The sequence below is a fragment of the Perna viridis genome, chromosome 4 (assembly GCF_037379345.1).
Source record: "Perna viridis isolate PV_CMFRI_1.1 ecotype Kerala chromosome 4, ASM3737934v1, whole genome shotgun sequence".
NCBI lineage: Eukaryota > Metazoa > Mollusca > Bivalvia > Mytilida > Mytilidae > Perna > Perna viridis.
Genome location: NC_142448.1, coordinates 615890 through 643381, shown reverse-complemented (window position 1 = coordinate 643381; position 27492 = coordinate 615890). Strand labels below are relative to the sequence as shown.

At 32.0% G+C, this 27492-nt stretch overlaps 1 protein-coding gene across 1 annotated transcript; it reads left to right on the top strand.

The window, feature by feature from the left end:
* The first annotated feature begins 2384 nt into the window (after nt 1-2384).
* Nucleotides 2385-21667, top strand: LOC148618356 (neuropeptide SIFamide receptor-like). Its single transcript, XM_088577153.1, has 3 exons — nt 2385-3189; nt 20167-20266; nt 20865-21667. Exons 1-3 carry the CDS (start codon nt 2850-2852, stop codon nt 21619-21621), a joined length of 1197 nt encoding a protein of 398 aa, XP_088433279.1. The 5' UTR covers nt 2385-2849; the 3' UTR covers nt 21622-21667.
* Nucleotides 21668-27492: the final 5825 nt, after the last annotated feature.

Genomic DNA, 27492 nt, shown 5'->3' with positions numbered 1-27492 from the left:
TCTCGTAGTGGCATCAATCACTTAATCTTGGAAAGATTTACTTCAAAACCTAAAATCCCGCAGCTTTTCGGAAATCAATTCTCTCCAAACTATTGACTTCTCAACTCTATACACTACGTTACCACATGATAAATTAAAATCTCGTTTGAAAAGTATTTATTCGTAAATCTTTTGCTGTTTCAAAACATTATGTTGTTCTTACTTACAAATTCACATATTTTTCTAAAACATCGCAGAAGGGCAAAGTGTGTTACACAGAAAAAAAATAACTTGGTCATCAAAGCACTAAGATTATGATAAAAGAGACGACTTTAATTTTAATATTATAAATTTTCCTTACCTGTGCAGCAATATTCCTTCATCTCCTGTTGTTTATATTTCACAATTGATACGCTACGCTAGACCAAGTACTAACTACTCTGGCTTGCTTGAACGCCACAAATATCTGCGTAACAGACTCCTGAATCAGGGTGTATAAGGAAATGCATCTTAAAAGGTCTCTTGCTAAGTACCAAGTCCGGACCATTGCGGTACTAGCTGCTCCAGTGGTGTAATATTTATTTTGACAGATTTATTTAGGACTTGTCTTGCTTATGAAACGGATTAATGTTCGGTAATTTAGTTGTTACTCTTATTTGTATGTATTATTTTTGGTTGTTTTGTGTTTTTTTTGTGTGTGTGTGTGTGTGTGCGTCTGCTTTCCATATCTGGTCTTTGTTCATGGAATACATTCTTTTTATTTCCGCTAGAATCTTGGTTTCCTTGATTAATCTTGAAGTACCGAAGGAGAGATATTTGCGCTTTTCGCGATTCGTGCGTGCGTTTAAGACTTTATGTTGTTTAAATATATTCTTTTAGAATATGTTGTATAGTGTTATCTGCATTAATTACGTTGAATAAAATTATTTACTTTTGTTGTCGATGCATGTAAAGCAACAAAAAGGATAATTCTATAAATAAAATAAAAGTTATTTAAACTCATATATACTACTTAACAAAAGATACATTTTTATCAAAAAGAATATGTCACAGTTTATAGTGGAGTCCGAGTTGCTCATTTGCTTTTGTTACTTTGTATGTATGATTTTAGTTACTTTATGTTCTTTGTTGTGTATGTCTGTTTTCCATGTCTGGTCTTTGCCCCTGGATTACATTCTTTTGATTACCGCTATAACCTTGATTCCCTTGACTACTCTTACCGTATTACCAAAATGATAAATTTTCATTTTTTTTTACATTCTACATAACACAATAATACAAAATTAAATATCAGACAGTGCTTGTGTTAAATATGGTATGTTTCTTTATACAATGGAGAGAATTTAATGTATTACTGAGGGAAGTTTATTGTGTTTTTGTTTTTTTTTTGTTTCAATTGATTTTTGACCTTATATTATAGGGAGATGCCTTATAAACCCCACCCTAAACATTGACCTGTCCACAGTCGGGAGATTTTGTACTTGAATGTGTCTTTGTGTATTTAATTTATATTATTTTGCAGAAGTGTCATTGTTCTATTACTTTTGTTGTCGGAGCCTTTCAGAACTTACTTAAAAAGAGTTTAAATTTGTTGAAGATCCATTAGAGATCTCTGAAAGTATTTATTACTTCGTATACTTCAGGTTATAATCTGGTGCATGTTGGCGTTGCACCACATCCGTTCTTATATATATATATAGAAAGGTCTGAAAAATTCCCAACGATGTTAAACTGTCAAATTTGCGCTGCAAATTTTTGGTCGTTCCCTCCGCGGGACTCGAACTCGTACTGCTGTGACATCTATGGCAACACCGCCTGCACAAAGTCCAGCGCCCTAGACCACTCGGCCAGCTATGCTATATGTATGTATGTATATATATATATATGTGTGTGTGTGTGTGTGTGTGTGGTTTTACAGAAAGGAATTAAAAAAAGGATAATAAGAGACACCAAATTCCAAAAACATTGAGAACAAAAAACAAACAAAAACACAGACAATCCACATATTTAATGTAATCAACAGAAAAAAAAGTAATTAATTCATCAAGGTTTAATAAAAGTGAAAAGAATCAAGGTGTTTTAATCGAATTGATTGCAGTAACAACAATTACCATGAAATCAGAGTATTTACAAAATAATAAAACAGTTCACGTTCAATATCTGACTAACAAAAGAGTTTTATTAGTGATATCCTGCTGAGATATTTGTTGCTTGTATGTTATAATAATAGTCATTTTCTCCTCGGCTAAATCGTTGCTCGAGTGTGTTACCAGATCTGGATTTATAATTTATGTGTCAGTGTAAATATTTATCTGAACAAAATAAGTATCACCCCACTACATCTGCATGGCTTAAATGTTAGTATGCGTTTAATTAAAAGCAAAACACAAATTATATGTTGGTTTATGATAATATTATACCTCTTAATCGTATAGTCATCGCTACCCAAATCGTTCAAATCGTTATAGATGTAAATTGCCATTAAACTGTATCAAACATGCGGATGAAATGAAAAGATATGTGTTTTAGTAAGTTAAAAGAATTAGAAGTGTGTTTATACATATCAGTGTACTGTTGTTCGGAAGAGTCCATTCGTACTTACTGATCGATTAATCACAACGACGTATTCATATGAACTTCAAAAGTAAAACATTAAATATCATTGATCCTCCGATCTGAGAATAGACGCAAATTAACTACTGGTAATTTTCTTGAAAGATTGTTGGTGACAAAATATGGATTTTATTTGAAATATGGAAAACGGAGGAAAATCCAATCAAATAATTATGTTTACTCAAAATTACTTTGTTTTTTCCCATGTGGACAATGAAGTGTTCGATAGTTTTATTTAAAGAAGACGCTTTTTAATAATGTCAAGTTTTTACAACATGAACAACACAGAACAAGTGTATGACATAAGATTGGTCAGCTTGCAGAATCAAAATGACCAAAATGTCTCGGAAACTAATAACAAAACATTCTTTGGATCGGAATTCAAGCATCCACCCGAAGTGTTATTGGTGTACATATTAGTTTATAGCATAGCTTTCCTTTTTGCACTCTTTGGGAATTTGGTTGTTATTATTGTGGTCCTGAAGTACAAATGGATGCATACTGTTACTAACTTTTTCATCGTCAATCTGGCTATTGCTGATATACTTGTTGCTATTTTTTGTATCCCTATCACTTTATTGACACATCTATTTTATGGTAAGTCTAATTACATTTTTTTATTATTTAATACCTCTTTTAACGATAGGACACTTCGTACATGTTTAATATCATTTCTTGTTCCGTATGAATGGTGTATCGTCATTAATATGTATATAGTAAGTCAAATTTTGTTAAATATTGTTTATGTTCTTCAATCAAGCGTGTTTTATGTGTTGTATTTGCTTTCAAGTTTTCTTGTATACGACAGGAGAATATTGGATATGGTTCGTAAATCTTTCTTTCACTAAAATTTTGACATTTTACTTATTATAATTAAAAGGGTGCCACGTAGCAAAAGCTTCCGATAATATTATAAGTATACTAAAAAAAGATTTACTCTTGTGTACTTCAGACATATTCGCCAAAATTAGAATTAACAAGCCAAACAAAATAATGAATTAACCTGGCTTATTTTCCATTAACCGAAACGAACTGGCTTTCACTAATTCTGCTGTCGGTTCGTCTTATACGTCGTATGGTTTGCGACGAACCATTGGGCAATACATAATAACAGAAACTTTAAAGTGTGTTTGAGATTTTTTTTAAAGAAATAAGTAAAGTCTTCGTCGTTACATTAATATTTAAATGCATAAAACCGCATACAATGAACTCCATTCACATCATTTTTATGAAATATTGTAAAACGTTCCTGACTTTGTAGTTAATTCGTCCAAAAATAAACCGAATTATTCATTCTAATTATCATAGAAACATAGCCTGGCTCTGTATTGAAAATCGACATTCAACAAAGCGAATGAAAAAGTGGCAAGATTACTATAAGATAGTTCTACCCTTTGTCTGTTTCAATCAGGTGTGTGTGATTTATTCTGATGGTTCGATGAAATTGCCAAAAAAGTGGTCTTGTGTTTACCTGTCATATGGGAAAATATTTTTATAGATGGTCAGGTCTAAAAATCGGTATAATAACGTTACTGTTAATGATGATTATTGTGTTTAATGTATTGTATAACACGACGGTTATGCAAAAATGATTTATACATTGCCCATATATTGCAAGGCAAATGTACTTTGATAATTTTGATTCAACTAGTAATGATATGTTCAGAATATTATTAATCAAATAGATTACGATCTAGTCCACCTAAATGTTACTATATACTTTGTCAATGTCCATCATTATCGTGCCACTGAGTTAAAAAGAAATTTTGACAGATATCAAAATGAACTTGAATTTTAGGAAATACGACTGCCATGACAATAGGAAGAAACAATGAAAGTGATATAGAAAATGATATAGTCATAAGCGCTAAGGATGTTCAAGTTTGTCTGATACGGTTTTGATATACATATGTATTCGTTTTTAACAGTGTTTGCATAATTTTTATTTTAGCCCTATAATTATGCCTTCACACAGAAGTTTTGTTTATTGGTGCATTTTTGAAATCACTCCATACACCGTTTGGAAATGCATATAACTATAGGTATTAATGACATTTAGTAGATTGGTGTTCAATAAATACGTTGTTTCAATTGGTGAAAATATGTTTAAATCTTAATGAAGAATTCAGGATGTACTACTCTTAAACCTAAGTAACAACGTCGTTATATCTACTTTTGTGTCATTTCTCTTAATAGATCTTAAAATAATTATTACTAATACAGTATTCAAAATAGATTGCAGTAACATTTTAAATGCAGGATCTCTTTTTTATGTTTGTTCCATATGTTTTTTCCTCGCTTTTACACTCTAAAATCATTTCCACACTTTCATAAAACTTTTAGAGAAACGTTACCAAAAACATAAGAGTTTTTGGATCAAATAAAAATAACATCGTTAAATAGCATTTAAACTTCACTTTATAAAGTCAGAGACTTAAAGTTAAACGACGTCGTCTCTGGAAATAATAACATCAACGATTTATACTTTTCAACTTTCGAAGTAGTACCAATCGCGTGTAGTTTTTTGGCCTCGTCTGTCAATTGTTTTAGATTCAACATTGCAGTAACAAATTACTCTCGAGAGTTCTTATTTGGTCTCTTAACAGTTTCCTGAGGGTATTCACTAATCATTTGTTGTATATATCGAAATTGCAGTATTTCAAATTTAAAGATTCATAAAACACCAAGACTTCATTCCTTGTATTGCACATGGTAGAACCTCTTGGTGCTTGATTTCGATACTTTTAGATTTAAGAAATTCCTGTATATTTATTTGGGATTTTTGTATTTGATTTTGATGAGAAGTTACCCCTCAAAATATGTGTACAGCTTATCAAAATTTACAATATCATATAATTGGTTCTTTTGTATTTCCTATGCAGAACTTTGATATTTCACAAGTTGCCAAACTCTGTCTATCAATTCTATGATTCAAAACCCTTCAGCTCATTCAATTAGCATTCTTTAGATGGTACAGGAAGAAGAGACCAGATAAAACAGCTCAACAGATAACTACATGTTTAAATATTTTAAAAATTGCATAACCTGAGTATTTCTAACGATTGTCGTCTTCTGAAATCTTATCTGTATTATCTTTTAAATGCGCACAATAGTGTTTAATAAAAAAAATCTGTAACCTTGGAAAGTTTTCGTCGTCTTTTTAGCTTATTTGTGCAAGATACTTTCACGCAGTCTTCAATTCGCGTTTGTTGATTTAATTGTAGGAAATCTAAAAGGAGATTATATTCGCTAAAGTTGTATTCCCACGTTGTTGGTCTTACCGCGAAAGTAAAACTTGTAAATATTAACCTATTTACAGTAGATCAGAAAATTTTAAGAACAGTCAGTACGATATTATGGATCAGAAAAATAACTCCAAACTCAGAGTATACTCTTGTGAATGACTTTATAAAGAAAATGCGCAACAATTTCGGTATTTATTTAAAAAAAATAAGTTTTACAAGACTTTTTGAAACTTGGTTTGGAATTACATGATTGTCATTGTATTAATTGTTCATATCTTCTGTTTTGACTACTGATTTTACCGGTGGCAATTTTATGATGCGCATTGTGTTGGAATATTCCGGAACTATTGAACCGTAATGGATTTTGGGGGTGTGTAGCGCGGTTTAACCCACCTTTCTTTTTGATATGCCTTTATCAAGTACGTAATTTATAAGTGCCATGTTAAAATATACATTTATGTCTATGTACCGTTCATTAACTATCCATTCGTCAACTAAAAATAACTATCAAATCGTTGTTTGCATTACTCATGTCAACACAAAATATACATTTAGATCTACGTCATTGTCGTACAATAAACCACTATATAATACCTAATCTTTATTCTCATTCTATATGAGAATAACTTACTGATAGTGATGGCTGTTCAAGAGAAAGACATAGTTTTTGTTTATATATCGAACTTTTCAGTCGATTTATCCGTCTACATCTGATGACAGATCTATTCATCTGCTGCTAGTTCGATTTCTGATCATGCATGACATTGTCAACTATAGGTGGATGAAGAACAGATGAGGATAACCTTGTTTTTTTTTAAGTCTCTCCCGTTATTTTGAACAAACAATTTCGAATACAAAAATAGCTTATTTATACGTTAATTCAAAAAACTTTTTCAAAATGTATCAGATCCTTGATCATTGAAACTCATATTGAATCAAGAATATTAACGCAAATCATCAGTAAGATTAAATTCAGTAAGATTTGAAATCAGTAAGAATAGAAAACCGCTCCAAAAATAGGGAAAGATAATGTACATCACAATTATAACACAAATAAATATTTCCTATTAGTAAAATAACTCAGCTTAGACATATTTCTAATTGAAATATAATGAGTGAATAACAGTTATGTTTTTAATAAGATATAGTAATTTATAGGTCATTTACCGTAGTAGACATCCAGTTTAATTTCTCAGCGAAACTGAGAAAATACAGTTGACATACCGCAGGCGTCTGCTTACATTTAAGAAGAAACTTCCTTTTTCTTTAGTGATGACTTGCAATAGTTACAAAACATGATTATGATGATTTCCAACCTATCGTTTAATTCAAGGATATTACCAACTTCTACAGTTGACATCTGAATGTAAACCGGTATTTTGTCGACAAAAAAAAATAATTCGATTGATTATTTTAACAAAGCACTCAAGGTGATAACCTAAGCAAAAGTAACATGGTATCGAGTTCAATACCCAGGGAACAAAAGAGAGAAAAAGAGAATACTGTTTTTTTTCTAAGCTTTAATACGAAAAACATTTCATGAAACAATATAATTGAAGGAAACGCAGGTATTTAGTACATATTGATCTTTTAGTAGTCATTTGATTTTTTGGTAGTCATTTGATTTTTCTTTTTTTTTTCTTTTTTGTGTGCTTGACCCACTTCATCATATACATTGTATTTTAAGTTCAATTGAAAAAAGAGGCCCACTTGGTAAGCAAAAATACTGATCGTAAATAAAAGTTAAAACAAAAATGAAAAAAATGTAAGATCATCAGCGATATGTAAATTCTATTCTAATTTCACAACCGTTGAAACCACAAGTGTATAGATTGTTATATCTACAACTCTATGTTAAAAATGGAGTTTGATATTAATAGTATTTTATTGATATGTCTTTACCTTTGGGGTTTTGCTAGAATCTCAGTATTATCGAGAGATTTTCATACATAAAAGAACAAAAAAAGGAAAGGCAAAACATAAATTAACAAATCAACAAAATGATTTCTTAGCGGTTAGAAAAGCTAACATGTCGACAGCTCAGAAAAGTGAATGTAAATGACAGCTCTTTACAAACCTCTCCCAGTCTTGTTCACATTACCTCTCGTTGAACTTCTACACTAAATTGAAATGATTAGTCTTGCGGCAAATATATTTTTCCTGTAATAAAGTTAACTTAAAAAAACACAATATTGACACTCGTTTAAAAACTAGTGGTTTTGTCAAATGTCCTGAATAATGGTAAAATCTGATATAGGAAACAATAAACATGTAAAGGATACTTCTAGTAAAGTGCAAGGTCGTGTGATATGATTCGACTTTCAAGTTGTCGCTATAATATTGTTAAGTTATTTTAATCGTTTTGTCTTACGGGTTTTATCAATCATGATTTAATCGACAAAATACCTACAGCAAATAGGATATATCTAACAACTTTGTGCTATTTAAAATAGGAATTGAGTATTAAAACAACTTTTGATCCTGGAGTAAAATTTGGATCTATATTACTGTATATAACACACTTGGCCCTTCCAGATAAACATATACCTATCAATATTAACGACAGACATACAAAAAAAATAGTTGAATCTGATTTGCATAAAAGCAACGCTGTAACAATGCTATAGTTATACAAATAACGAATCAAACTGTTCAACAGTTGATAACAATTTTATCTTTTGAGCGTTCCACTATCAATGACTTAATCAGAAAAAACGATGTTAGAACTAAACATTTACCGAAGGACCAAATATGGGTATATTTGGTTTGGTTCGTTAGTCTACTAGTGAATATTTTCGAAACTGCTATCATGTGTTTACAATTTAAGACTTGTGCTTGTAATGCTGTAACATTCAAATACAAAAAAAATACCAATTATATATTTAGCAAATTTCGATATACTGTAGACGTGTTTCAAGGAGAAATCTCTTATCAGCAGCATTTTATGGCATGCTGTACACATGTATCAATGAGAAACTTCTCATCATTTACATCTCACATATATAGGAAGACCAAATACAATAATTGTATCCAAGAGTTACTGAAGACCAAGACTATAGAAAATGAAAGCCAAATCCGTCATCAAATCGTGAACACTATTGTATAGATTTCAAAGAATAATCAAGTGAACCAAGGTTATAGCGGTAATCAAAAGAATGTAATTCAGGGACAAAGATCAGAAATGGCAAACAGACATACATAACAAAGAACATAAAGTAACTAAAATCATACATACAAAGTAACAAAAGCAAATGAGCAACTCGGACTCCACTAAAAACTGGGAGCATGGACCAGGTGCACTGGTAAGGTAAGCATCCTCTGCTTTTCTAGAAACACCCGCCGAGTTGCTCATAAAAAGTCAAGTCCGGGGAAGACAAACGAGGAAAGGAAAACTATGACCCGTTGAATAAATCAGTTTTCATGGTGCAGATGGATACACCATAACGATCCACGAGTTCTTGATGACGACAATAAAACTTTTGTAATGATGACTTCAATCTTGTAGCAACATAACTCTGTTCCAGACTTAAACAGTTGTCTTCGTCAGACTGATGACAGTAAAACATTCAAACCTTTTCTATATTTTATATTATATTATTTATATTATTCTGTTCTCGTGTATGTCTTTTTTCCTGTTTTCGCTTTCAAATCATGTACTGTGATTTTATGTATTTGAAATGTCCCATTGTTTACGCTTCAGTATTTTTTTTTATTTTGGCTGATATACATAAAGAACATTTAAAAAATATTTAAAAACAAAGTTTGTTTTATTTATTTGTATTTACTTTTAAAAATGGAATGACCGTATTTTTTGTTTGTTCTGAACATTATAATTAACTAACAAATGCTCAAAATTTAATAATTCAAGTAAGTAGTTAACAACATAATTGTTTTTAGCTACACTTTGACATACATACCATTATACTTCGCTTTTTATCAATAGAATGTAACTTGTGCCTTAAGATGTGTTTTTCTTTATTAGAAAATATTAGCAATGATAAAAAACTAGGAACTATCTTTCTTTATTAGTGCTGTCATGAACGTGAGCTATTGCCTGATCATAAGATAAGCTTTAAGACTGCTCGATAGGACTAAAGACAATCCTTCCGGAAAAACTGATAATGAAAGAAGATGAAGATATGTTCTAGAATGACGCTGACCTTTTCCGGTACAAAGCGTTTGCATTTACTTATCACCCAAAGAGTTATCCCTGGATTATCGAGCATTCCATTCTAACTACATGTGGCAGTTATTATTATATAATTGTATGACCACATTCTTTCAGACTCTATCACTCAAATTAAAGTGAGTTTTGATTTTTTTTTAATCTACAGCGGAAAAAAATTGACTCTTTCATCTTTTTTTAATTGTAACTTAAATTTCATCTAGTAATAATCGGTTCCAAATGATAATGATTTACGCTATTGAATGCTTGAGGATATACAGATTTTCTAACTGTACAAGTAATTCAAGGCACCTTTATGGTAGAACTTTTAATATCATAACAACTTTTTAAGGAAATAAATGACATGAATAAGTAAGCCGACATTTTCAAGTCTGTGTAGATTAGCTGCGACGGGAATATGGTTACTTTTGACAAACGTATAAACAATTTATTATTGTTTGAAATAAATGCACTTAAATACTATAAAGCATATTTATTAAATGTCATTAAAATATGAAAAATACCCTTTCTTACTTATGTATGGTCTTGAAACACTGTTTGAAAAGTGAGCTTATTCTACCGGGGTTGCTAATAATAACAAATTTTAATCATATTTGTATGTATTGTAGACGTCTACCAAACTGTGTTTTAATGGATGACCTCCTCTCAACCCTTTGAATTACAGTGTTAATCCTATAATAACAACTATAATAATAATTCTGGCGTCACCCAGCTTTCATACTTACTTCTTCTACAATAAAGGTTTATGTCATACTCAGTCAATCAGAATGTCATGTAAGGACAAATTATATACCTTAATAGCAGATTAAACAGTCATGAACGTAAAGAGCAAATACTTCGCCTTTTTTTATTGTACAGAGAATATTCAAAGACATTGTCTTTAGTAACTCTTCTATTTTTATGAATCCTAGACTTCAATGTGTTTTCTTCAGCGTTTTCTTTTATTTTGTCTCAGTTTGTATTCAAAGTTGTCATTGTATTTTGAGATTTAATTAAACCACATTAGTAATTTCTATCGATGAAGCCAATAGGCTTACTCTGATTATATTTGGTTAAATATGTACAGGTCAATGACAGACTGTGTTCCATTAAACGATTTTAAATTCAACAATATATTTGAAGTTTTTCTTTCTAAAGACATGCTAAGTTCTTCTCGATTTGCTTTGATTTGATATTGGTAAAATTATTCCATTATTTTATTGACATTTTGGATTTTAATTGTTTTATTAATAATTTGCTACTGCAATAATTTTTTTGATAAATTTTCCTTTTACCTTATGTAAAATTTGTTCCGTCTTTTATTAGTATTGTCCGTTTTGTATGTTCTCCCTGTGGTGCTTTAAGGTTAGTATTATTAAACATTATCTTCGCGGAGAAATATTTGAGTACTATCTTAATGCTCGCTTTTAAAACCTGAAAACCTAAGACTTAACCAGGTATTGTGGTTGTCAGCAAGATGAAGACTGGTTACGTCAGGCGATTTGTCTCATCTCAGTTTCCATAAATGACTTCAGATATAATAACATCTGTACGGGGACACCCTAATTGCATACTATGACTACGAAAGTTTTATTCGCATTTCCGGATTTGGTCACCACACCATCTTTTCCGGAAATTATATTTCCTAATTGGTGTTGATTTCAGTCCTGTAAAGACTTTTTTTTATCTTTAGTTTCAACAAAAGTCCAATTCATTTCTTACTCTACTATAGACACTCTTTTCATGATAGAGAAAATTAATTTCAAAGACGCTGACTTCCTTAAATTTCATTTAATATCTATTGAAACTATAATATTATGGCATGCAAGTTAATATGTTCAACTGGTTTATCATGCAGTGCTATCCTAGAGTTTCATACGATGTACAAAATACGTTTTCGGTCATTTCTGTGGAAGCATGAGAGTCTTGCTCTTTTGATAATACACAAACAGGCCGGTCCTTTAACCGATGAACTCCGTTTATTTTCGTTTTTGTTTTTGGTTTTTTGTTTTTTTTTTTGGGGGGGGTGTTTTGTTTGTGTGTGTGTGTGTGTGTGTGTGTGTGTGTGTGTGTGTGTGTCGTGCATTATTTTGTGTTTTTATTGTTATTTTTCTATTACACATATACATGCATGTATTTCAATTCTTAATTAAGAGTAATCAAGGGAAGCAAGGTTATAGCGGTAATCAAAAGAATGTAATCCAGGGACAAAGACCAGACATGGACAACAGACTTACTCAACAAAGAACATAAAGTAACTATAATCATACATACAAAGTAACAAAAGTAAATGAGCAACTCGGACTCCACTAAAAACTGGGAGCATGGTCCAGGTGCACCGGTAGGGTAAGTGTCCTGTGCTTTTCTAGAAACACCCGCCGAGTTATAAATAGTCAAGTCCGGGGTAGACAAACGAGGAAAGGAAAACTATGCCCCGTTGAATACATCAGTTTTACATTAATTTAGTAATAAATGTCATATAGATAAGAAAATAACTACCCCTTCTTCCGAATTTCAACCGCTGCATTTCTTTCATGTTTCATATATATTTCGGTCATGCAACTTTATTGAAAGGGAAGGCTCATATTTAATATTTAAATGTATAATAAAATACATCTGTCCAAAACACGAACCTGTTCGATACTAATTATTTCTTTTTAATTTGCTGTTACATGTCTTTCATTAATTATTTGGGTAAAAGAGCAATCAAGAGAACCAAGACTAGAGAAGAAATTCAAAGAATAATCCAAGGACAATGACTAGACAGGAAAAAAAGACTTGAACACAAAAGACCATGACACAACCAAAACAACACGCACTAAAAACAAAAACAACTCGGACTCGGCCAAAATATAGGGGTAAGGACTTGGCGTCCTCAGCTTTCCTAGAATCACCCGCCAAGTTGTTCATAAAATATTAAGTCCAGGGTAGACGAAAGAAAAACACGGTGAACTAATCCGTTCTTATGATGCAGAATGTTGGGTAAAGAATATGCAAGACATTACCATTAAATGTCAGTCCTACCTAATGCTGTATTAAGTAAAATCATGCTCTCTTGGAGCATTTTATTATCAGAATATAACTACATCATTTGTAATATCAATATTTCCCAAAACATCTTTGCATCAACTTGAAAGTAACAGTGCAAAATATTTAACATCCTCAATATGTCGATAGAAATAACACAAGAATAGTACATTAATTTCATCGTCTCTTAGTTTTGAAAAATATTATGACGGCTCAACAACATGATACATGTAAAAATCTACTTGTATTCTTAATTCTGAAGTCCATTGCTTTTGCAGAAAATGAGGAAGTACTGAATGGCTAAATGCTGTGAATCATATCTTTAACTATCCCGAATTGAATTAAAGCAAAAACAAGGTTAAGTAATGAAGAAAAAATGAATTCAAAAATTCTGATTCTACGAAAAGTACAAGAAGCTTAGAGCTTCTTCTTTAGATACGATATTGAAAGAGTAATTAAGGGAATCAAGATTCTAGCGGAAATAAAAGAATATAATCCAAGGACAAAGACCAGATACGGAAACCAAGACACACACACCAAACAACATAAACAAACCAAAATAATAGGTACAAAGCAACAAGAGTAAGTTCCGCTAAAAATAGGAGAATGGACCAGGTGCACCGATAGGGTAAGCATCCTCTGCTTTTCTAGAAGTAAAACCGACGCCATTATCTTAACGCATTTCTTATGTTCATTTGTTCATTAATGTGAATGTTCAATTTTAATAGTTATTTGCAGGTTTAATTGAGGTCAAGATTTAGAACGTAACTTATCGACATATGTTCAGTCTACAATAATACATTGAATGTATAGAAATCGTAATAATTTCGACATGAGTTCAACTGATAAAATCGAAATTGTCATGTTTTGGATAATATTTTGTAATAACTAATAATTCTTACACCCCCCCCCCAAAAAAAAAAAAAAAACAAACAAAACGAAACAAAAAAAACAAACAAAATAATCTACCCCTTACAAGATTTACAAGAAGACATGTTTATAATTGCAAGTACTCATAATTATCAAGTACACTGAATATCATCGCACACATTTCTTGGCATTTCGGTGATATTTGTTCATTTTATCTTATAAACATGCTGAAAACTGTAACAATGATAAAAAAGATATTCACTTATTTTGGATGTAGAAAGTGGATTTGTTTCTAAAATTCATTAACACTATTTTAGCTCTACTTTTTCCAAATCAGAACGTGTTTCTTAATCATTATCTTCTAGTATAATATGTTTGAGTTTGTATCACATTACGTAATATATTAGTGTTACAACCATATTCAGTGTCTGTTCAAAGAGTAATCAAGGGAACCAAGGTTATAGCGGTAATCAAAAGGATGTAATCCAGGGACAAAGACCAGACATGGAAAACAGACATATACAACAAAGAACATAAAGTAACTAAAATCATACATACAAAGTAACAAAAGCAAATGAGCATTCAAAAGTATGGAATAGTGACTTTAGCACAATGGCTTGTTTCATTTACCTACCATTCTTATCGGAAATACCTGTACTAATATAACGAGAATATGTATTGTGTAAATGTCAAAGAGACAAAAACCCCACAAGGATGAAAATGCAAGCCCAAAACCACCAATGGTTTTTTTTTTTAATTCCGGTTTTTGTTTTGATATTGTCAGTTTTAAACGCACTTTTGTTTTGACTATTGCCTTGAGTTAATTATTACCCTTCATTCTCATAATTCTCATGTAGATAAGTTTGTAAAACTTTATCTAAGTATCTTCACAATTATAAAAAAAAGATATTGGAAAAAAACCACGAACAAGTGAGGTTTTAAGCAAGAGTTACGATTTCGTACATGAAAATCCAATCGGAAACTTGAAAATCTTTTCTTTTTGTTTTGGTTTTTTAAGATAAAATTCTATTTTGACTGGATTAATATCAGTATGTATTGTCCATTAACAGCCCTTCTTTTGGTAAATGATTGCATTCAATATACCAGAGCTCGAGATATAGGAGACTGCAGAAACAGTTTGTTCTGCATCTTTTATGGACTATCTCAAATTTGACAACAGAGGTCATCTCAGCACTAAGATTTATGATAAAAGAGACGAATTTAATATCAATATCATAAAATCTCCTACATGTGCAGCAATGTGCCTTCGTAGTTGTCCTTTCCTCTTTCGTCTACCCCTGACTTGACTTTTTATGAGCAACTCGGTGGGTGTTTCTAGAAAAGCTGAGGACGCTTACCATACCGGTGTACCTGGTCAATGCTCCCAGTTTTTAGTAGAGTCCGAGTAGCTCATTTACTTTTGTTTCTTTGTATGTATTATTGTAGTTACTTTATGTTCTTTGTTGTGTGTGTCTGTTTTCCATGTTTTGTCTTTGTCTCCGGATTAAATTGTTTTGATTTCCGGTAGAATCTTGGTCCCCTAGGATTACTCCTGCATATGGTGTTTATATTTTACAAATGATTCGCTACGCTAGAGCAAGTGCTAACTCCTTTGATTTTCTTGAATGCCATAGATAACTGTGCAACAGACTTCTGAATCAGGGGTATGAGAAAATGCGTCTCATCAGGTCTCTTACCAAATTCTTTTTCTCAGTTTCTTCTAAAATAATGAGTAATGATTGTTTTTTGTTAATTGTTCTTTGTGCTGATGTGACCGCTGATTTACCCATTATGACGCAATGGCATGCAAATGCTATTTAATCACCACCGCTATATTCACGATGTAATGGAAGTGGGAGGTTAAGCGTGCTGTAGATTTAACCCTCCATTTCGGTTGAAATGCCTGTACTTTTGTTACTTTATACGGAATATTCCAGTTTTTTTTCAATATTTCGTAACATTCATGTTATAGTTGAATAACTGTAAGTTGCTGGTCCAGTTTGGGACAATATAAGTCTATATGTGCACTATATTAGCTTAATAAGAAAATTACTGTCTCCGACAAAATGTCCAAACTGATATTAATATCCATTAACTTTTAAATTTTTATCATCCAAAAGATATTAAATTATTCAGTTAAAATCATTGGTTGTACGTTTACGACACAGCAGTTGCGTTTAACCTCAAATTTTGAACCATTTCATTTCAGTTTAAGTATATATGGAAATATAAAAAGAAAATGATGACGACATTTCTCTTAATTTTGGCGGAAATCAAATTAAAAACCTTTCATTTATCACCACTAATCATTTCATTATAGACCAAAACGGTTATAGCTTTTATGGCTGTATGTAAATATTTGAGATGAAATGTTTTGAACGACTGTGAAAAGGTCTTTCAATGGGGAGATCTTAGATATAGAAATTATGTGATCAAGTGAACCATACAATATTTTTAAAGTTGGAAACTATATGAGATAGAACTGAATACCAAGAAAGTTAGAAGTGTAGAGCAAGAAATTCAAAGGCTGTTATCATCACCACAAACGGTTAAAGGTCTTTATTACAACTTGATGGACGGTTATGAATTTTTATCTCCAGATAAGATATCTTCAGAAACATTTCATGTGTTATTGGATTGACAACCCCTCTATCCGGAACTGATGCTTACCGGATTTTACTCGTTTGCAATGTGACTGGTGTCGCTTGAAGAGAAAGTGTGTTTAACCTATCCAAAGCACGTAATGCCATCCCCGGTTTTATATCCAAAGCACCTAAAGAGGTCATACAAATTAAACACAACGACACAACTATATGTTGATGGAACAGCATGTGTCTTTAGTCTTTTAGAAATCTTTTAAAGGGTATGGAAAATTATATCAATGACCAAAATTAACAGAATTACATAAAAGTTCATGTGAAAATATAACATTTTCAATTAAAAGAACTACCTTAAAAAATTCAACAAAATCTTTAAAAAAAACGTGTAATTGTTTTGTTCTTGTTTAAATTTAATTTGATTTTATTGCATTGTTTGTTAAATGCATTTTTCATTATTATAAATTATTTTATTTTCTACAGGATTCATATTTGTTAACAATAAATTCCTCATTAGTTTGCTTTTTAATGTCTCTTTTTAAAGCTTTCTCTTTAATTTACTGCAATTGTTTACAGGTCAGTAAACATGATAACAATTCTTAAATTAACACTTTAATTTTATTTTTCAAATACTATTTCTTCTGTGCAATAAACTTGATTAGAATCTATTCATGGGAGAACTATGAATTTTCATTTATTATATAAAGGTGATATTAAGCATTTTTCACTTTATGATGGTAGAACTCCAAGTCACTAGAGACCAATAAGAGTAACAAGAAATAGTTCATTATAAAAACCAAGGTTATAATGTAATGTGAACTTAATACTACAAACAGTCACGTAAAAAATCATTCTATCACGATGTCTGCAGCATACTTTTATTTCATATTTTAAAAGTTTTCAATAATATATGCATATTACTAATGTATTTTAAAAAGTAATCAAGGTTACAGCGGTAAACAAAAGAATGTAATCCAGGGACAAAGACCAGACATGGAAAACAGACATACACAACAAAGAACATAAAGTAACTAAAATCATACATACAAAGTAACAAAACCAAATGAGCAACTCGGATTTCACAATAAAGATCGCGTGTAGATTTACATACAAAGTTTTGATACCAAGTTATGATCGTATTTTTATGACACTGTTAGTCGTTTTCTTTATTCAAATGTAAAATTTATAATGACTTTTGACCGTAGAAATAATATCTGTAGAGTGTTAACCAAAAATAGTGTAAAATAAATCTCTAATTTAAAACACACAAATCTGTAAGTACTAATAACCAATCCCTCTTTTCCTGCTTGTACTGTGACCAAACAAAACTGTTAGTACCTCATAGCCAACAAACAAATATGTAAGTACCAATAACCATTCCCCCTTCTCCTGGCTGTGCTGTGACTAAACAAAACTGTTAGTACCCTTTAGCCAACAAACAAATCTGTAAGTACCAATAACCAATTCCCCTTTTCCTGTTTGTGCTGTGCCCAAACAAAATTGTTTGTACCCCATAGCCAACAAACAAATCTGGAAGTACTAATAACCAATCCCCCTTCTCCTTTTTGTGTTGTGACCAAACAAAACTGTTAGTATCCCATAGCCGACAAACACATCTGTTAGAACTGGAAACATCGACCAGGTGCATCGATATGGTTAGCGTTCTCTGCCTTTCTGGAGACACCCGCTGTGAACTCTAGGATGGTACAAAATGGTCGCATAGATACGGCAAGTTCTGGCATAATGTATAAGTTGTGAAAGAAAAACTCCAAATCCCTTTAGTCTTAAAACAATTTGACATTTAGAGATTTTCGAGTGAATATGGTATGAAATGAATATGGAATCAAAATAATATCTCAAACTTACATGACAAGGTTCATTTAAGACCAAATGCTTAGAAAAGAAGGAAAGAAACAGGCTTTTATTGATCATTCTTTACCAAACTTTGATGAAATCCCGTGAAATAACAATTACTATCTGTAAATATTTTTATGTACCACTAAAACTGAAACTTATTTAAATTGAAACTGAAAGGAGTTGTGCGATAAATGAAATAGTTAATAATTAATGAAATATGTTAGGTATCATTGTATTGTAAAGTTACATTTAGGCCACTTGCAGATGGAATTAAACATTTATTTATTGCTCAAACATAACAAAAAAAAGTCTTCATGCATGAGATTATGAGTTAAGTTTTTGTTCTTAAATTAAATTTATATGGATGATATCATGCAGCGTGCTGTAGGTTTTGTATAGTTACTAGTGGTCCCTTTTATAGATATATTCTGCTGTAAATGTGATGTAACTTTGCCATAATTTCAACTAAATCTGTGTACTAGTGCTTCATAAATTATTCATTTGATGGATAAAAAAATCATTTTCATGTATTGTTGTATAAAATGATTATTTTCCCCTGAAATTGATATAGTCAATTATAATTTGCAATAGAAGTAAATGTCCTAGAGAGTCACTCATATCGATGTAACTGACTAGTGTGATTGTTGTTCTTTTTTTCCTATTTTTACTGTTAATATCAAAAGCTGAAGTCTTTAAAGTCGCAAATCGTCAAATATTCTATGCCACTAATTAACATCTAGGTGAATTCAATTCTCATTTTCACCAAATACCCTGGCGTATATATATGTACCGACTTGGTTCAGAAAATCACAAATTACTTGAAGATTCAGGTCCATTTTAGGAAGGCTATGCAAGGATGATGATTAATAATATAAATTAATGTTCTTTTCCTTTTCACATCTCCTTTTACATAGTACATTTAGCAAAATTAGTGTTTTCTTTTTTTCCAAAATATACTTGACATTTTAAAACTGTATTGTTGTGTAACGCAACAGTTTGTCAATTGGTTACGATCAGCAAACTTTGAGTGAGTCCGACAACTTTTGCGTGGAAAAAACACCCATTCATTCCTTTTTCATATATAAAATGTTTGGTTTTTTTAAATAGCTTCATATATTGTGAGTAAAGTCAACATGTTAGATACAATAATCAGGGGAACAACAGATATATCAATATCAAAAAGGTCAAAAAACTCTTATATATGTAGAATGTGAGACCAGAGCTATGAAAAGTTAAAAAATTCTGACGGAAGTAAGTCGACACGGAAATAGACCATTACGCAAGCGTGGAAGTGCTGTTTCGTCTTTTGATTCGTCGATGGATACGATTATATATGTATTAATTTATTTAATAAGGGTTTGTAAATTATTGGTAGTGTATAAATGTATTAAGCTTTCCTAAAAGAAAGTCTTACACATTATCTTTTCCAAATGAGACTTCACCTATGGCAACACGGCGTTGCATCGTAAACAAAGATTAAACGGCCGTCCAAGTGTGTTTTAACGAAAGTTTGAAGGCACCTATTGAGCTCCGTCCATCAAAGGCATAAAATAAAATCATATTATATCTACTGATCAAGTATATATTACTTTTGTCTGATATTTCGTCAGAAGAATCTTCCAAATATTTTTTTCTATCCAGAAATTATGTAAGGTATATAAATCTATTTTATTTCACATACTTTGGTCCATTTTTTTTACTACCAACACAAGCTGTCTTCTTTTTTATCAATTATTTTATAATAATAATATCTATAGGCTGCAATTCCTGTATATGCTTTATTATATAGTCATTTATTTTTTTCTTCTTCCAGAATGGCGTTATGGTGCAGTGATGTGTAAAGTCACTCCTTATCTTCAAGCTGTGTCTGTATGTGCTTCTGTTAATACGTTAGCTGCCATCGCTGTCGATAGGTAATCTAAATTTCACCCATTTAACCTCCGTAGTGAAACAAAATAGTCCTGAAACAAGAAGAACCCACATATATTTATGGAAAACTTGATTCCGACATTCACATTTTTTCAGTTCACTGGGTACTATAGTTTAATTTAAAACATACACGGTACTCTAGTTTGTAAGAAAAAATGAACAAAAAAATACATAAATTTGCCACCACTTGGAAAAATCATTTACTGCAATACATCTTGTTACAAATGTTCTCCTAGACTAGACAAACTAACGACAAATTTTATTATTAAAATACGATGAAAAAAAAACATTTTCTCCTTCAAATTTGAAACGGAATCATGAAACATTTATCGCTATTAAAAACAGATTTACTTGGTCAATCTTTAATTTAAAGAAAGGGAAAAATATCGACAGGAGCGGCAACAGCGTGCACAATTAAGACATGCAATTGAACACCTCTACTTATAATACATAACTTGTGGTGTAGCAGCGTATATGCTGATGCTAAAACTAAAGCAAAAGTTCCGATTTGATATAACACCAAGCATTTCTCAAACAATTTTAATTAGCTAACTCTATTAACGATGTAGTAATTCATTTTAGATATCTAGCGATATGCTACACTTTCAACTACAAGATGAAATGGAAAACATCAAAATCTATCATGTGTGTTATATGGATTTTCTCGTTGATAATATCAATTCCGTTTGCTTTATTCTACCAACAGTACACGCAGGAAGTGGATAATAGCAGTTTATCAGTATGTGGGGAAATTTGGCCAAATAAGACACTACAAAAAGTTTACTTTGTAGGGATATGCATTTTCTGTTATGCCATACCACTTGTTTTAATAATAATTTGTTATTCACTTATCGGTTTTCGTGTTTGGAATAGAAATGCTCCTGGTGTCTACAAATCTAACGGGGTTATTCAAAAGTCAAAAGTTAAGGCCGTTAAAATGTTGTCTGTTGTCGTGGTGTTGTTTCTATTTTCATGGTTGCCATTGTATATAATTAAGTTTTGGATATACTTTAAAACAGATGATAACATTGATTCGATTCTCCTGCTCAATAAATATATTGTTCCAATTGCTCAATGGCTTGGTGTTTCTAATAGTGGAATAAACCCGATAATTTACTGTTTGTTCAGCAGGAAAATTCGTCTTCGAATAAAACAAATGTTAAAATGTTGTAGGTATGGGTTTTATGACAATAATGCTTCCTCAGAATTGAATAGACAAGCCAAACGTTTTTCTAGCACGCGTTATTTCTCAGTTGATTATAGTAACGGTCACGTTATTCTAAGGCCTCACAAGAGATGTAAGACAAATATTAATGGACAAAATAATATATATGACTGAACAGTGCCTTATTTGCCTGTTATTATAATGAGAATCACAATAAATCTTCTCATATTCTAATTACTTTGTTTACATTATTGGCCTGATTGTGTATGTCATGACATCATTCTTCTTACAGTTATACAATTAGACCCATGCAACTTACATGCTACTCATGCAATTCAAAAAATCACTAATAATGAAAATTTCAACCTTACAATTTAATCTGGTCGTATTAAGTACGTATAGCCAGTTTTTTTATATACTTATTTGTTTTTGGCTGTCTTAAAATGAACAAATTACGACACACTACAAACACTAAAACTTGCTTCAAGTCCCTCTCTTTATATGAAAGAATATTAGATTGTTTGATATGTTTTCAACGAGAGGGAGTTTCTCATGCTTATCTCGCGGGCGGCTTTCCCGCGAGACGAGATGAGCATGAGAAACTATTGCGAGTTGAAGAAAAAATTAATAATCTGTTTATCGCTGTTTTGCTGAATTGTAAGGTATTAGTTTTCTTTTATTTTCAGTTTTCTTGACCTAAATATGTAAGTTTTATAAGCGCTGCAAAATTTCCTTTCGGGACTATTTTTCAGCGACGTGCTACGTGACTTCACGCATGTTGTGCAGCTGTGATGCCCATTTTTTTTTAAATTGGTTAATTATGACAGTCGCGTTTAAAATTTGTGAAATAATTTTGGGATTTATTCATTCTAATCGGATAAGTTACTGTATTTAATCATTTTCCATTGAAGACTAGAAAATATTGCCAGAAATTAGCCATTATTTCATACGCAGTAAACAAACAGACGATTATTTGGGTCGTCAAATATTCCTACTCTGTTGCTTGTATGTCACGCGGGGACATAGAAGCTAGTATAGGATTTTAAACAAAATTGCGATAATATATGAAAATATTGATTGCATGTATCCCACTGATAGAAAATGTATTAATTATTGCGGGAGAGAGGCTCTTCCTCTTTCATAGGAATAAGTGGTGGCATTATCAGAGAGGTTAATAGACATAGATTTTCTGTTTCATATATCTAATAAAGAGGGACTTCTAGCTAGTCTAGGCAAATACCTACAAATTGATATTGGACCAATCAATATTGTCTCTGATTCTAATAATTTTGCCACAAAAACAATTTTAGAGTGAATATAAACACATGACGTCAGCCGTGCAAAATCGCTTGTAATCAAACACCAAGCGTGCAATATAAAAAAATATGGGTGTGTTAAAATACTAGTTTCAATAGAAACTATAAAATACGAAATGTAATAATTGCTAGTTCGGAATAGACAAATTAGGTATCTCACGTAGATATTGAAAACGCATACTCCAAAACACCAAACAAAATATGTGTTTAAGCTATTGAACTTACTGCTGGAGTCCTATAAGTGACAGAACAAATGAATCTAGGACATCGTGAACTATTCAATACATCGGGGAAATAAAGTATATTTAAGTATGTTGTTATGTACTTTTGTCACTCGATGGTGTATTTATTTTTCTTTAATAACAGAAATGAATCAAGACTTTTAATAAAGTTTTCGGAAGAAGCTGATCGTGATGTATTGGGCCAGTGATGCGTCACAATTTACCTCACTTCTAGACAATATAAAAACTGCAAGAAATAATCAATCACCGAAAATTATTATTTTAAAAGAACACATATACGCTTTAGTGAGAAATTTTATGCTGTTAAGGTGACAGCAAAACGTTATATATTTCTATAGTTTTTATTCATGTTTTTACGATGAACGGCTTACATACCTTGTAATAGGCCGAGAGAAACCTTGCTGTGTGAAACATAATTATAAACGCCACAATACCAATGATAAAAAACAAGTACTTTTTGATTGACTGCGTATTTATTTGTATGACCAACGATCACCAGAAAATATACAACCACGTCACCAGATAGCGCTCCATTGTATACCTCTACTTGCAGATCAACAGACAATACACAAACATGTCACCAGACATCCTTTTACGCACGTTGTATACCTCTACTTGCTGATCAAGAAAAATACACAACCACGTCACCAGACATCCCGATGCAAACCATTGTATACCTCCAGCTTGCTGATCAAGAAAATACACAACCACGTCACCAGACGTCCCGATGCAAACCATTGTATACCTCCAGCTTGCTGATCAAAAGACAATACACAATCACGTCACCAGACATCCTGGTACGCACTATATGTATAAATACTTGCTGATCAACAGACAATACACAATCACGTCACCAGACATCCTGGTACGCACTATATGTATAAATACTTGCTGATCAACAGACAATACACAATCACGTCACCAGACATCCTGGTACGCACACTATATGTATAAATACTTGCTGATCAACAGACAATACACAATCACGTCACCAGACATCCTGGTACGCAATATTTGTATAACAGCATGCTGATTAAAAGACGATTTATAACCACGTCACCAGATATCCTGGTACACACCATTGGAAAGCTCTACTTCCTAATCCACAGACAATACAGAACCATGTCACTAGGCATCCTGGTACGCAATATTTGTATAACAACATGCTGAGCAACATACAATTTATAACCACGTCACCAGACATCCTGGTACTCACAATTTGAAACCTCTACTTCCTAATCCACAGACAATACACAACCACGTTACCAGATATTCTGTGACGCACCATTTATATAAATACTTGATGATCAACAAACAATACACAACCACGTCACCAGACATCCTTGTACGCACCATTTATTTATCTACTTGCTGATCAAAAGACAATACACTAACACGTCACTGGACAACCCGATGCAAACCATTGTATACCTCCAGCTTGCTTATCAACAGACAATACACAACCACGTCACCAGACATCCTGGTACGCAATATTTGTATAACAACATGCTGATCAAAAGACGATTTATAACCAAGTCGCCAGACATCTTGGTACGCACCATTGGAAAGCTCTACTTCCTAATCCACAGACAATACAGAACCATGTCACCAGACATCCTGGACCGCACCATGTGTATAACTACTTGCTGATCAACAGAAAATACACAACTATGTCACCAGACATTCTAGTACGCACCATTTGTATTCTCTATATAAATTTTTACTCAGAAGTGCAACCCCTAAATGAAAAACTAAGACTGGTTATGTGATATATCCCGGTTTCTGAACAAGAATTAAAAATTCGGTGGCTTTTTGACATGCATGAATCACCTCCTGTCTGATTTTTATTAAGACTACTACTTAGATATAATAAAGTTCTATTAACCTTGACAATAAATTTTAAATAAGTAGCAGGATTATTTTCAAATAGACACAAACGTCTCAAATTATTGTGTAAAGGTTTTTGTTTTGAACTATAAAGAAAGAATATTCACTTTGGGTGTAAAGACCTTTTTTTATTTAATCAGATGATTCAAAACTTGATAATAGTAATCAATTTTGTCTGAATTCATAACAGGAAGCAATAGACGAAATCATAACAGTGTCTTAATGGAATATTCTTATAGGCTACGGAAAAATTTTGTTACAGCAAATATTAAAAAAATATATTTTGCTTCGGTGAAGATGAATTTTGAGTTAATGTCATAACCAGTAAATAAAGAATATATCAAATGTAGAAATTGTTGCCAAGACTTCCAGGTAAAACGTCCATAAATGTTGCAAAATAACTTTCAGGCATAATGATTGTCAAAGGAGTTTAAACACACATGCACTTCCTCTGAAGTCTTCGTATCATTCAAAACATCGTAAATCAAGTAAACTAAAAGTTTCCGGACACGTCAATATAATCTTTGTATTTCATAATCAACAAAGTCATCAAGTTTGCTTAAAAATGACATAATAGCATTTTCTCGAAAATGTAAATCATTTGATGTGTTTGCTCTTGCCGATCAAATAACTCATTCAAGATCTCAATGTCTTAAAACAGTTATTAATAAGAATGAGAATGTTCAGATATTTCTCATGGAAAGTAATGCAAACAAGGGGTCATAGTTTGACAAGAAATTAACATGAATATCAAATGTACAACATACGAAGAACAAAAGAACCAAAATATTCCCAACGAAAAACAAAAACCTTTCAGAAACCATGGTGTGAACTTAAGAAGCAAGGAAAGGTTGATGGTCAAGTCTGGTGTACAGGAAACACATTTATAACATTCAGGGGTCGCTGGCATGATTCGCAAAGGAAATTTTGTACTGATCATTCAGGTAAAATGGGGACGCCCTAGAACATTGGACTTGAAGCTATTAACAGCATATTCTTCTCCCAGTAGCCCATTGTTAGTCACCATGTTCGTGAAATCGCCAACAATTTACTGCCAAGATCGCATATGTTTTTCAAAGTGTAATTTCATAGAATCTATCTAGTAAACTGATGATTTTATGTAAAAATCGTTCCTGATAAAGTTTTACGTACTGATCATACAAAGTGAACTTGGTATAATCGTAAAAAACATATAAACAAAGTAAATTCTAGGCTATACTTCATAAGTATCTATCAACGGAGTAAACCCAGGATATACATCACAAGTACCTATCAACAAAGTAACCTAGGATATACGTCACAAGTACCTATCAACAAAGTAACGTAAGATATACGTCACAAGTACCTATCAACAAAGTAACGTAAGATATACGTCACAAGTACGTATCAACAAAGTAACGTAAGATATACGTCACAAGTACCTATCAACAAAGTAACCAAGTATATACATCACAAGTACCTATCAACAAAGTAACCTAGGATATACGTCACAAGTACCTATCAACAAAATAACCTTGGATATACGTCACAAGTACCTATCAACAAAGTAACCTAGATTATATGTCACAAGTACCTATCAACAAAGTAACCAAGTATATACATCACAAGTACCTATCAACAAAGTAACCTAGGATATACGTCACAAGTACCTATCAACAAAGTAACGTAAGATATACGTCACAAGTACCTATCAACAAAATAACCTAGGATATACGTCACAAGTACCTATCAACAAAGTAACGTAAGATATACGCCACAAGTACCTATCAACAAAGCAACGTAAGATATACGCCACAAGTACCTATCAACAAAGTAACCTAGGATATACGTCACAAGTACCTATCAACAAAGTAACCTAGATTATATGTCACAAGTACCTATCAACAAAGTAACCTAGATTATATGTCACAAGTACCTATCAACAAAGTAACCAAGTATATACATCACAAGTACCTATCAACAAAGTAACCTAGGATATACGTCACAAGTACCTATCAACAAAGTAACGTAAGATATACGTCACAAGTACCTATCAACAAAATAACCTAGGATATACGTCACAAGTACCTATCAACAAAGTAACGTAAGATATACGCCACAAGTACCTATCAACAAAGCAACGTAAGATATACGCCACAAGTACCTATCAACAAAGTAACCTAGGATATACGTCACAAGTACCTATCAACAAAGTAACCTAGATTATATGTCACAAGTACCTATCAACAAAGTAACCTAGATTATATGTCACAAGTACCTATCAACAAAGTAACCAAGTATATACATCACAAGTACCTATGAACAAAGTAATCTAGGATATACGCAATAAGTATCTATAAATAGCGTTTTAGTTCTGGATCTAACTTTTTAATCGTTTACCGATAATGGCAAAAATCAACTGGCAAATTCAAGGATAGATCGGTAAAATGAAATTAGCCAGTACGTTTTTGACTTGTTATAGACATTCTAATGTGAAATGTAGTTATGATAAGATTTTATGGCTAGTGGCTATAATAGTTTCCGTGTAAGTTAGTGGTCAAAATAAGTGAAACAGGGTAGAAATCAGCGCTAGACTAAACGAGTGGTGTAGGGAAGAAAAC